This window comes from Nyctereutes procyonoides, unplaced genomic scaffold (assembly GCF_905146905.1).
Source record: "Nyctereutes procyonoides isolate TBG_1078 unplaced genomic scaffold, NYPRO_anot_genome, whole genome shotgun sequence".
Classification (NCBI taxonomy): Eukaryota; Metazoa; Chordata; class Mammalia; order Carnivora; family Canidae; genus Nyctereutes; species Nyctereutes procyonoides.
The window spans coordinates 84,062,290-84,075,462 of record NW_026575140.1 but is presented as its reverse complement, the minus strand read 5'-3'; the positions used below and the strand labels follow the sequence as shown (position 1 = coordinate 84,075,462).

The 13,173-nt window shown below is 36.8% G+C and overlaps 1 protein-coding gene across 6 annotated transcripts in view; it reads left to right on the top strand.

Annotated features, from left to right (window-relative positions):
* Positions 1-13,173, top strand: part of ARHGAP32 (Rho GTPase activating protein 32) — a 265,244-nt gene that overhangs the window by 149,107 nt on the left and 102,964 nt on the right. For all 6 annotated transcript variants that reach the window (XM_055304940.1, XM_055304939.1, XM_055304936.1 and 3 more), the window contains one exon: positions 7,016-7,102. In XM_055304940.1, the coding sequence (XP_055160915.1) occupies positions 7,016-7,102 (87 nt within the window). The remainder of the gene's footprint in view (positions 1-7,015; positions 7,103-13,173) is intronic.

The window sequence follows — 13,173 nt, the reverse complement described above, 5'->3', positions numbered from 1 at the left end:
TAAGCTGATAAGAACCTAAGTTGGATTACATAGAAAAACTGTCCTTTGTCTCACATTTTAGGTTACTATTATTACAACTTATCTTTTTATATTTGGTATCTATTTAAAAGCTATTGTAGCTATAGTCATTTTTAATTTGTCTTTCAACTTTTATAAGTTAAATTGATTTGCATACCATTTTCTCAATAGTAGAGAATTTTGAATTTGAATATGTGTTTACCTTTATTTTGAGTTTACTTTTGAGTTTCAGTGCCTTTTCATTTTAGCTTGAAGAACTTCTTTAGAGTTTCTTGTAATGCAGGTATAGCAGTGAACTCCCTCAGTGGTTATTTGTTTGGGAAGTATATCTCCTTCATTTCTGATGGGCAGCTTGCCACGTATAATATTCTTGTGTGTTGTGTCAGTTTTCTTCTTTTAGAACTTTGAGCATATTATTCCACTCTCTTGTGGTCTGCAAAATTTCTGATGAAAAATCTGATAACTCCGGGAATTCCCTTGTACATGAAATTCTCTTTTTTCTTGCTGCTTTGAAAATTCTTTTTGTTTGATTTTTGACTGATTATAATAGATCCTCTTTGGGTTCAATACATTTGGTGATATTTGAGCTTCACATACGTGGATATCTATATCTCTTCTTCAATTTGGGAAGTGTTCAGCTATTATTTCTTTAGATATACTTTCTGCCCCCCTTTCTCCTTTTCTTGGGACTCCAATCATGCATGTATTGTTGCACTTAATGTATCCTATAAGTTCTGTAGTCTTTCTTCATTCTTTTTCATTTCTTTTTATTTTTGCTCTTCTGATAAGATAATTTCAAAATACTTGTCTTCAAGTTCATTGATTATTTCTTCTACTTGAGATTGAGTCTGTTGTTGACATTCTCTATTGAAATTTTCAACGCAGTCATTATATTCTTTAGCTCTGTGCTTTCTAGGTTTTTTTAAAAAAATCATTTCTGTGTTTTATACTTCTCATTTTGTTCATGTAATGTTTTCCTAGGTTTCTTTAGTTTTGTCTCTCTTTCTCTCTCTCTCTGTCTTTGGTATTTCACTAATTTTTAAAAAAGATTTTATTTATTTATTCATGAGAGACACAGAGAGAGAGGCAGAGACATAGGCAGAAGGAGAAGCAGGCTCGCTATGGGGAGCCTGATGTGGGATTTGATCCCAGGACCCTGGGATTACAACCAGAGCCAAAGGCTCAACCACTGAGCCACCCAGGTGCCCCTCACTAAATTTCTTTAAGATGATTATTCTAAAAAAAAAAAAAAAAAAAAAAAAAAGATTCTGAACTCTTTGTTACCTCCTAGATGTTTCTTTTTTTAGGATCACTTATTAGATATTTATTCCTTAGGTGATGTCATGTTGCCCTGATTTGTCATGATCCTTATCTTCTTGCACTGGTGTTTGTTCATTTGAGGAAGTAGTTTCCTCTTCCAGTTTTTATAGGTTCTTTTGATAGGGAAAGACTTTGAAGAGTCACCCTAGCTTCTGAGTTTGAATGACTCAGCGGGTAGCATCTGCAGATAGGCGGTACTTGCTGCTGGGATCTCTGATGGGTGAGGTCCCTGCACAATTTTTGAGGTCAAGTGGGTTGCCAGCATGGCTTTGTTATCAGGTAGGACCACTTGCTGGGCTGGATTGCAGAGATGCAGGCTGGGCTCAGTAATCATCCCTGGTCAGTTGTGGTCACAGTTTGCACTGAATAGCCAAGTCGTATCAGACTGGTGTTTGTATTCAGGTGGGTCTGCAGGCTGGGATTCAGTGATTGAGGAAGGCTGAAGGCTCTCTGTGCTTTTGGGAAGGGACACAGGCTGGTCTGTGTAATGATAGATGGTATACACATCTTTTGCTCTATTTGGGCAGGATAACTGGTTGGATTTTCTACTGGTTAGAGTTTCTGGCTGTGCCTGGTCAAGTTGTTCACTTGCTGGCCTCCCAGGCTGGGCAGGGCCACAGGCTGTGCCTTGCATCAGAGTGCAGCCTGGAGGCCAGACTTTGGAGTCTGGTAGGGTCACTTACTGCTCTTTCTGATTGGATGATCCGTTGATTGGGGGCTCCAACCAGCCAAAACTGATGATTGTGTCTCCTGAGCTTACCTGGCCACCATTTTGGCTCTGCAGATGGGCAGAGCTTCAGGCGGGACTTTCTTATCAGGTGAGGTTGCTGGCGGGGACATGTGCTACCACCAATATCCATTGCCTGGTTGCTTTGTGTCCCATCCCCTTTCTTTGTTCTAGGTGGCCCCAGGTGGTCTACTCCTGCCAGTTCCTTCAGTGTTCCCTGTGAGGCAAGACAGAGGTGGGCCTCCTGAAGTTCACTCCTCAGCATTGGGAAAGCTGGCTATCTCTCTAGGGCTCTTTTTCACACCCCTCCCCCCCCCCCTGCCCAAAGGAAAAGCCATGGCCCTAGGGAATCCCTTTTAGTGTGGTGCTGTGCTGGCCTGCAAAAGGGATGATAGTCATCATGAAACTATGCTTTCCCTTCTCATGTGAGTTTTCCCAGGTTTTGTCATCCAAGTGTTTGTGTTGGCCTCACCTCCCAAGTTCTAGAATTTCACAAAGATATTCTTGTGTGTTGATAGTTGCTTATCTCTTTTTCTGTGCAGGGGGTCTAGAGTCTGGGTTCTCTGATTCTTCCATCTTCTTGATGTCACTACTCATATAATCTCCTTATGTCTTTCTCTTTTTCCTTCTGGGATTTTCATAATGCGTGTTTTGGTCTCTTGAAAATATCCTACTGGTTCCTGTGTAACATTTCAGTTTTTAAAATTTCTTTTTCTTTCTGTTCTTTGGGCTATACAGGTTTCTCTTGTTTTCTGAAACTTTCCCTTATACTACTTGGCTTTGATGAAGACCTATATTAGTACAGTAGTGGCTATTTTCATAAGTGTGAAAATCATTTTTTGATCTTTTTCAATTGGCAAAAACAGGTATTAACTAATAGAGGTCTTTCATAACAGGTGGCATAATGCAGACTTTTGGAAAGCAGAGGATACTCTTCACTTTATACCATTTTGCCTTTTAAAGGTTTCAGAGGAATGCTCTACTTTTGAAGAGTGGGGGAAACCTGTATTTTGACTTATCTTTGAGTCAGCTGATTCTTCTTCTTTCTCAAGTCTGCTGTTGATCCCTTTAGTGAATTTTTAGTTATAGTACTTAGATCCCTTTAGTAAGAGTTTTTAGTCATTCCTCAAATTTGTTTTTTGTTCCCTTTTTTACTTCCTTTCTCATCATTGATATTTTCATTTATTTATACATTGTTTTTCAGGTTTCGTTTTTAGTTCTTTTTGCTCTTTGAGTGTGTTTTATAAAGTACATTTAAGATCTGTTAAGGGGATCCCTGGGTGGCGCAGCGGTTTGGCGCCTGCCTTTGGCCCAGGGCGTGATCCTGGAGACCCAGGATCGAATCCCACGTCGGGCTCCCAGTGCATGGAGCCTGCTTCTCCCTCTGCCTATGTCTCTGCGCCTCTCTCTCTCTCTCCCTCTGTGACTATCATAAATAAATAAATAAATAAATAAATAAATAAATAAATAAATAAATAAATTAAAAAAAAAAAGATCTGTTAAGGCCTATATTTGGGTGTCTCAGGGATAGCTTCTACTGGTTTATAGCTTTTTCCCCCTTGTGAATGGCCTATAATGTGCATTTCTGTTTCTTTGTATAGTTTGTGAGTTTTGTTGTTGCATAGTGGACATTTGGATGTTACAATGTGGTAACCGTGGAAATCAGATTCTGTCCCTGACCACAGGTTTGCTGGTTTTGATCCTGAGGGTTGCAGCCTCTGTTTTTAGTGAGTTTTCCAGACTGTTTTTGAAAAGATTGTGTTCCATGTCCTATGTGCTCTCTGACGTCTCTTCTTTTACTTGTGTTCAGATAGTGCTTTGTCAGGGAATTCCTTGAATGCCAAGAACTAAAAATAAAAAATAAAGAAAATAAATAATAAGTGAGTCTTTGCACATTTCCTTTGTGCTAAGGCACACATTCAACAATTAACCAGGCTCTTTACAGCTCTGTCTTAGGTTGGAGAGTGGAAGTGAAATAAGGAAATCCTTATGTCTAGTGTGCATGTATGCTACCCTGAATGTAATCATGGCTTTCTCAATACCCCAGCTTACACAGACATGTTTGAATACTCTCATTTCCCAAGGAACTTCTCTCCTCACCTCTTTCTCCTGGCTGTTAAACTGTCTATATTATGTCTTAAGTATAGTCTTGCTTCAGGTGACTGAAGACTTTTAGTTCACTTTACAGTATTTTAGCAATGCTGTTTTTTTTAAAATCCCTGAATGAGTTCCAAGTTAGGTGAAAAAGACATGTCCCTTGTGTCAACTCTTCATGTAGTTGCCAGACAGATCAGAACAGACAGCTACAAGAATTTGCTAATGATGCTAAGAGTTTGCTACTCTTTCTGGACCCAGGGAAGAAGGTCCCACCTTGGGAACTAGAGCTGCTACCTGCAAGAGTGCTGCTGAGATGGGAAGGCATGGGGCTACGGCAGGGAAAGATACCACAAAGCTTTTCTGCAAGTTATAAGTTGGTTTTTCCCTTGATTCAGTGTTTTCATGGTGATTGTAAACCTTCTGCCGTATTCTAGATTATTGAGAAAATTGATTCTGAGAGTTTTTGCTTGTTTTCTCATGCGTCTGTGAAGGGAATGGAGTTTGGAGTTGCCTACTCCGCCATTTTATTGATACCACCTGACCATCCTTCTTTGCTGTGAGGCCCTCCAGTCTTTTTGCCCGTTTTGAAGGAGTTTCTTCTCTCTGTCCTCATTCTCCTCTCCGCCCTAGTTCTGATTAAGAAGGTTGATTTTATTTCTAGTCTTTATTTCTTTTGTGGTTACTGACATTTTAAAATCATATACTCTTCCTTATGGTTTGGATATCCAGGAGTTGTTTTGTACCCCCTCCATTGAGGGGAATTGAAAATTGGTGAGGTATCTAAAGATCTCTTTGTGCTTTACTGCTCAGCCACTAGTTTTCTGAATTGAGGAAAAGCATGCTCTTTCTCTCTCTCTTCTTTACTGCCTGGCTGCTCGTTGTCTTTGTTCTCCAATCCTATCCCCAAGCTTCTGTGCCAAACGAGAGCTCTCTTCTGTCTCCCCTACTGCGGATGCGGACCATGGCATAGAGCTCTCTCTGAAGCCCTGGTTTGCCTCCATGGTGTTTCTCAGGGCTTTTTTGTGCCTCCTCCAGCCTTCAGTTTTTGAATATCTTGAATGCCTCAAAGACCCTCTCTGAGCTTTCTTGCTGTGCTCCCCGTCCACAGCAGTTAGCTGCATGTGCTGAGGAGACTCCACACCCTTCACAGGTTCACCTCACTCCGTGCTCCTGCTCTTCCCCCAGCCTTTGGTGCGCTGATCTGGGGTTGGGTAGGCGTTGACTCTTTGCTACAAGGTTTTCGTTGGAATTTTCATTCATCACTCCAGTCCACATGCAGCCTTCAGGGTTTGGCTAGTTTCTCCTTACCCGGTCTAGTATAGATTCTTTATCTTCCTGCACCTTAACCAGGCTTCTGAGCATGTCCATGAGTCTCTTCTGTCTCATGAATGTCTTGTCACCTTCCCTTTTTAGTTCATTTAGGTTTTTTCTTACCCCTAATTCTTTTGTTGGAAGTATGGTTTTATAGTTAAATCTGGCTTACTTGGGCTGGTTTGAAAATGAATGATCATTACCTTGTGAACTTCTGCTTAATACCAGAGTGTTGGGCAGCCCCGGTGGCCCAGTGGTTTGGCGCTGCCTTCGGCCTGGGGTGTGTTCCTAGAGACCTGGGATCGAGTCCCACGTTGGGCTCCCTGCATGAAGCCTGCTTCTCCCTCTGCCTGTGTCTCTGCCTCTCTCTCTCTCTCTGTGTCTGTCATGAGTAAATAAGTAAAATCTTAAAAAAAAAATCTCAACTTCCTAGTTACTGGAAAACCCCAACTCCAGTATACTAGACTGAATCAACTTCAATTAAAAAAAAAAATACCAGAGTGTTTTTAAAAGTACTTTAGTGATACTGCTCTCAAAAATAGAGAATGTCTATCTTTTCTTTTTTATAATATTAACTATAATGATAAGTAACATTAAGTACTTATGAGTAGTAGGCATCTTGGTGAACACTTTAAATGCATTATCTCATTTGCTACTCACAAACTGGAGAATAGGTGTTGTTAATCATTTTCATTTTCCCGATGAGAGATTAAGTAGGTAGGTCAATATTCTACAGCTAGTTAGTGACACTTTTGAACTCGGGGCTGTCTGTCTCTAGAGCAGAGTTTGCAAATTTACAACCTTAGATGGGGCAAATATGTAATATAAATGCAGGAAGAGAATAGTGTATGTTAAAATAACAAAGCAAACAGCATGAAGAATGATAGCTACCTTTCAGCTGAGATACTGGTGCCAAAGTCTTGGAGAGTGCATGCCTCATTTAAAGGGTTTGGTCACTTTTCAGTTCCAGCCATTCTTATGTGAGAATATAGGTCCAATAATTTAGATTTTCTGATTTTTTCAATAGAAGCTAGAAATCTGTGTTTTCATATGAAGCAACTCAGTTTCTAAATTGTAGCTTCTTGTTCAAGTAAAAATAAAATAAAACCTGATGTGTAGATATACATAATAAGTCTGAAGTGACACATGTGTGCACTCCCCACCTGTTCTCTGGGAAGCCAGTTTCCAATCTCTTCCAATAGAGCATGAGCTCTCCTTTAACTAGTTGGTCATGCTGTCTCTCAGAGCCTGCCCACAAATGTGGGCTAAATAAATTAGGGGAGTGAAGACCTGTTCTTGAATGAAGGTATTTCATTTACTACTCTTATGCAGTTTGTGCTACCTAAACTACAAAGACAATTCTTAGAAACATATTTTTTTAAAACATCCTGAATTCTTTATCTTCCATAAGCAATAGAGTTCCCTTGAAAGGCATAACTTACAGTGAGTTGATGTGAGGGTTCAAGTATTACTGAATGCCTAGTTTATTCTTACTCATTAATCATGACTTTCTCTTCTGCTCTTTTTTTTTTTTTTACGTAGCTGTCCCTTTCAGAAGAACAGAATGAAGTAACGAAAAATGGCTGTGAATCTAAAGAGCTGGTCTACCTCGTGCACATTGCTTGTCAGGTAATTTTGTGGATGCATAGATTCTCTTTAATGCATTTTGTATGGCATCTAATTGAATTCACAGAAAGATACTTGTATGATATTGAAATGAAATTGGACTGTGGATAACCATTGTTAAGAAAGTAAATGGAGTCCTTTAAAAAAGAGTTATGTGTTCATACAAAATTGATGGAATGCACAGTTTAGTATTGTTACTTGCCTCTCTTATCTCTGCAAGTTTAGAAAGTTTTTAAGGGTTTAGACATTTGTGGATGAATAACAGTGACTATGGTAACACAGATGTTTCGTTTCATTCTTTCTCCCTGTCATATTGGCAATTCTGCATGTACTCAGAATTGAAGCAATTAATAGAATAAGTCCTGCAGATATTTAATTTACAAACTTAAAGCTCTTCTTGTAAGAGTAAAGGAAATACACCATTTATTTGATGACAAAGATTAAATTAATCAGTTACTGGTCATCTGTTAGAGTGAAAGGGCAAACGTAGCTTCAGTTTTCTCTGCCTGAGATGCTCACTTTTCTACCAGACAGGAAGCCTCACTGTACAGTATGTAGCCTGTTGTAGAAGAGTCAAGAGTACGTGATTGGCATGTCAGTAATGAATTTATTAATCCCTCTGTAACCTACCATCTTTTAGCATCTGTCCTTCTCACCATTAATATCCTCATGATCTGACAATGTGAACAGTTTTATTCTCATAAGCAAAACATAATGTTACAAACACTTGTGCTATTTTCTTAAGTGACCTTCAAAAGATAAGCATGGTATTTTGGAACTATATGTCAGAATGTATAATTGTCACTTGATTATGCTTCCATGAATTAGTGACCTAACTAGTTAGGCTATTTTCTGGTTGCAAGTATCTTGTCAATCTGCTTAAAGAATTTCAGACAACTTCATATACTATTCATTATATCAAAGTGTAAGTTACTGCAATATAATAATGTCATTACACTTCTTTGAAGGACTATAAGTGATCAGTGATGCATCCCTATGGTTTACTTTCTGTATTCTTGCCAAATGTGTCAGCCATAAATCATATTAAGTGGCAATCACATATTATTTAATAACTAAATTATAGAGACTCATAATCACACCCTCTCATATGCCAATGAGGAAATTGAGGCCCAAATTACTGATGTGGCTTTTCTAAGTTATATGAAATCTTAGCAAGATTTACTACTAGAAACTTCAGTTTCCTGATTGCCAGTTTTTCCTGCATCTCAGTGGAATCCACAATCTCGAATAGATTTAAGAGATTACTTAGTCTTCAGATAATATATGATCACCATTACATACTGATGTAATTTGTTCCAGAAACTGTTTTTTTCATATATTGCATATTTTCGCTAATTTCTAATTTTTAAAGTACACCTGAAATTCTTTTTATTTAACCCATTTTTCTCTTGTTCTTTAATCTTAGAAAATGGCCAAACAACTGTGATTTTTTTTCCCACCTTTCTGGAAGTTAACTAATACTGATTGTTTTAGGTCTTATCTTTGAATCTTTTAATTGTGCTTTTGCCTCTACCCTTTCAAGTTTTTATTTTTTGTTAAATTGTGAATTCAGAAATGTAAACCATATCTTTCATACTGAAATGATTCATATTTAGTAGGCATTTTGATTATCTGTTTCTAGTACACAGATACTGTGACATGCAGTATAACATTTAATTCTTTCAACAACTGTGTGAGGTAAATAGTCTGTTTTTCATTTTATAGCTGATGAACCTAAGACTCAAGAATGTTAATAACTTGCCCAAAGTCATAAAATTAAAGAGAAAGACTAGGATTTGAACATCAGTCCAGTGGGTTTTTTTCCCCACTATTCTTCTGTCATTTTCTAATAGGATTTATAGTTGATTAGCTGCTCTGAAATCTGCTAAGCATATCATAAATGTTAATAAAGGATTCTAGAAATGTGTTGAGAATGACAGTCAAGTTTCTTTTTTTTAATTTGTTAATTTTTTTTTTGATAGTCAAGTTTCTTTGCATGACGTTAGTGGAGAGTCTAGATATCATTCAGATGTACTTATTTTAAGACATCAGTGTGTATTTTTTTTCTGATTTAAAAGTGTGGATTTATGGGTTTTTAGGCCAACAATACTTATAGAAATTTTGGAAACTATGGGTAATGGAGAAAAAAGAAAATTGCCATAATACTACTACCCTGGGATTGGCTATTTACAGTTTTGTATACTTTTCCTTTGTTTTACATAGTTATATTTTATAATTGAATACAGAGGTACATATATAATTTTACATAACTTTTTAAAAAAAGATTTTTTATTTATTCATGAGAGACAGACAAAGGCAGAGACATAGGCAAAGGGAGAAGCAGGCTCCATGCACGGAGCCTGACATGGGACTCGATCCCGGGTCTCCAGGATCAGGCCCTGGGCTGAAGGCGGCGCTAAACTGCTGAGCTACCTGGGCTTCCCGAAACCAATTTCTTTATATTAATTTTGTATCTGCAACTTTAGCGAATTCATTAATTATTTCTAATAGTTTTTTCTGTGAAATCTTTGAGTACCATGTTATCTGCAAATACTGAGTTTGACTTCTTCCTTCCATTTACATTCCCTTTATCTCTTTTTCTTGTCTGATTGCTGTGGCCAGGACTTCCTGTACTTTGTTGAATAAAAGTGGTGAAATTATATTCTTGATTTGTTCCCAATCTTAAAGGAAAAGCTTTCAGTTTTTTTTTTTTTTACCATTGAGTATATTATTATCTGTAGGAGTGTAATATATGCCCTTTATTATTTTGAGATATGCTTCCTCTATTCCTACTTTGTTCAGAGTTTTTTTTTTTATCATGAATGGATATTGAATTTTATCAAATACTTTTTCTGCATCTATTGAAATGATAATGATTTTTTAAGTCTTCATTTTTTTAGGTCTTCATTTTGTTAATGTGGTGCATGATGTTAATTGATTTGTGAATATTGAACCATCTTTGCATTCCTGTCAAATCCCACTTGATCGTGGTGTATGATCCTTATAGTGTACCATTGAATTTGGTTTTCTAATATTTTGTTGAGGATTTTTGCATTTAGATTCATCAGGGATATTGGTTTTTAATTTTCTTTCTTGGTGGTGTGTTTGTCTGGTTTTGGTATCACAGTAATGCTAGTCATAGAATGAATTTGGAAGCATTCCTTCTTCTTCCAATTTTTGGAAACATATTGACAAGTCTAGATATTCAGTCTTCTTTACATTTTTTTTCAAATTCACCTGTGAAGCCATTTGGCCCTGGACTTTTGTTTGTTGGGAGTTTTTAAATTACTGATTGAATTTCATTACATAATTGGTCTGTTCAGATATTCTGTTTCTTCTTGATTAAGAAACAACATCAGGCAGCCCGAGTGACTCAGTGGTTTAGCACCATCTTCAGCCCAGGACATGATCCTGGGGACTCGGGATCGAGTCCCACTTCAGGCTCCCTGCATGGAGCCTGCTTCTCTGTATGCTTGTGTCACTACCTCTTTCTGTCTCTCTCTGTGTCTCTCATGAAAAAATAAATAAAATCTTTTAAAAAAAATAAAAAGAAGAAACAACATCTGGAAGATTTATTTTATAGAATATTTTATGTTTCTAGGAATCTATCCATTTTTTTGTAGGTTCTCTAATTTGTTAATGTGTAATTATAGTAGTCTTTTAATTTTTTGTATTTTTGGGGTGTAAGTTGTAAATTCTTTTCTTTCATTTCTGATTTTATTTTCTTGACTCTTCTCTTTTTTTCTTGATTAGTCTGCTTAAGGAGTTTTTGTTTGTTTTTCTTTATGTTATTTTTTAAAATAATCTCTGTACCCAGTGTGGGGATCAAATTTATAACCTTAAGATCAGGAGTTATAGGCTCCACCAGCTGAGTCAGCCAGTCAAAACCCTTTCAAAATTTCTTGTAATGCTAGTTTAGTGTTGAACTTTTAAAAATTTTGCTTGTATGGGAAACTCTCCTTCAATTCTGAATGAAAACTTTGCTGGTAGACTGTTCTTGTAGGTTCTTTCCTTTGCATCCTGAATATATCATGCCACTTCTTTCTGATCTGAAAACTTGCAGCTGAAAAATCAGCTGATGATCATATGGGTGGTCCTTATACTCACTATTGGCTTTTCTCTTGTTTCTTTTAGGGTTCTCTCTTTATATCTTTAATTTTCAACATTTAAATGTTTATGTCTCTTAGCATGGTTCTTTTGGGTTCATCTTGTTTTCAAATGTTCCCCCCATTATTTTTCTTTCTGTTCTTTAAGTAAACAAACTGAAAAAAAGTAATATTGTAGAATAAAGAGATTGGTCTTAATGAAGAAACACTCTTGTGTCGTGATCTTGATCTGAATGATAATACTTTATCTTTTCTGAAAGTCATACTAATTTTTCCTCTGCTTCTGCCTTACTTTTTAGAAAACATAATGTATTTAGTTTGAGTTTAATGAATAATAATAAACATTCTAGGAGATTTGGTCATATGTCAAAGAATATACTAAAATAACTTTTACTGTCTTAAGTGTGGAACATTCAGTAATTTTAAGAAGTCCAAAACGAGATAAACTCTCACAGTAATTGAGCCTCACTACATAGAATAAATCATTTGTAAGTGCAGTGTCAGTGGTAGTGAGTCTTGATGCCATCCAGTGTTCCATTGTTTGTTTCTTTAGCAAGTAAGCAAACATCAGCTTTCAAGTGTTAATTTTAAGATGGCGCATTTAAACCCAGCTGTTAGAAGAATTTATTCTAATGTATGCCCCAATAAAAATCCTTTATGATCTTTCCTTGCTGTAAATACAGGTTTGTTAGTGTAAGAAATTGCTGCCTAATAAAGTACTTAATAAAGCATGTACTATTTTACTGTTTCATTGTAAACTTTAGACCAGTTAAAATGAATGGTGTTATTGTATTTGGATTGTATTAATAACTACCTTTGTATTTTAACAAGAATTCATCATTATATAATAGTTTATTTTTTTTGAGGATCAAGTTTTTCATAAATATTTACAGTACTCTGAAAGCTCCTTTATGTCCTGGTAGGTGGGGTAAACAGTTGGTTTTAGGGGAATGCTTTCCTGCCTCAAAATATCTCCTGCTTCAAATTCCACCATCAGAAATGCATTCCTTGGTATTAAATATCTGCTCCACTTATTCCACTTAGAAAATGCGGTTACTAAGGGGTGGAGTTGACTATTCACATTTGTAGAGCATCTGTGTATGAACAAAATATGTAGATAGATTGTAAACATCTAAATCTTGTAACTCTTTTGTGAAATGTGTTACTATTTTCATTTTATTTGTGAGTAAACTGTTGCTGATAGATGTTACGTAACATACATAAAGTCCTCTATCTAGGATAAGGCCCAGCTGCAATTAAATCAGTTCATTCTATTTTCAGATCATTCTCTTTTTGCTGAACTTCATCATATCATTAAAGAGAGAATTTGTTAATTTTTTTTCAGTTAACTTTCCCATGATAAAGGGACTTCCAAGGACATGGTTGAGGACTGTTCTTCTCAGAAAGAAGAGCAAATACATCTAGAATTTGTCTTTTTTTCATTCCTGTTATTACTAAGCTAGCCCAAGATGCTGGATCTTGTTGGGATGTTATGATTAGCATATGTGTTTGCATCCTGTAATCAGTTACAACCATTTACACTGCTAGAGTGATGTAAAATGTAAGTTGAAAATGTTAACACTCTTCCAAAGATTTTTGCTGTCTTTAGAGCTAAACCCAAACTGCTAACCAGGACCTGTGAGGGTCCCACCTCATCTGGACCTTGCCTACCTCTTCTGCATCATGTCATGACAGCCTGCTCACTCCTATGTTCTGGTCACGCCAGCTTTCATTCAGTTTTTAAAAGGCTAAATTCTTTCCTAATACAAAGTATTGAACATTGCTCAGCTTATAACTCTGTTCACACTGTGCACTTGCTGTGTCCGGTGCCTTCTCTGTTTTCAGGATAGAGTTCAGGTATCCCCTCCTTAGAAGGGCTTTTCCTGACTACTTTCCCTGGAGTAGGTTCTTGTTGATCTCCTCACAGAATGAAGTTATCATTATTTTACTTATACATATCTATGTACT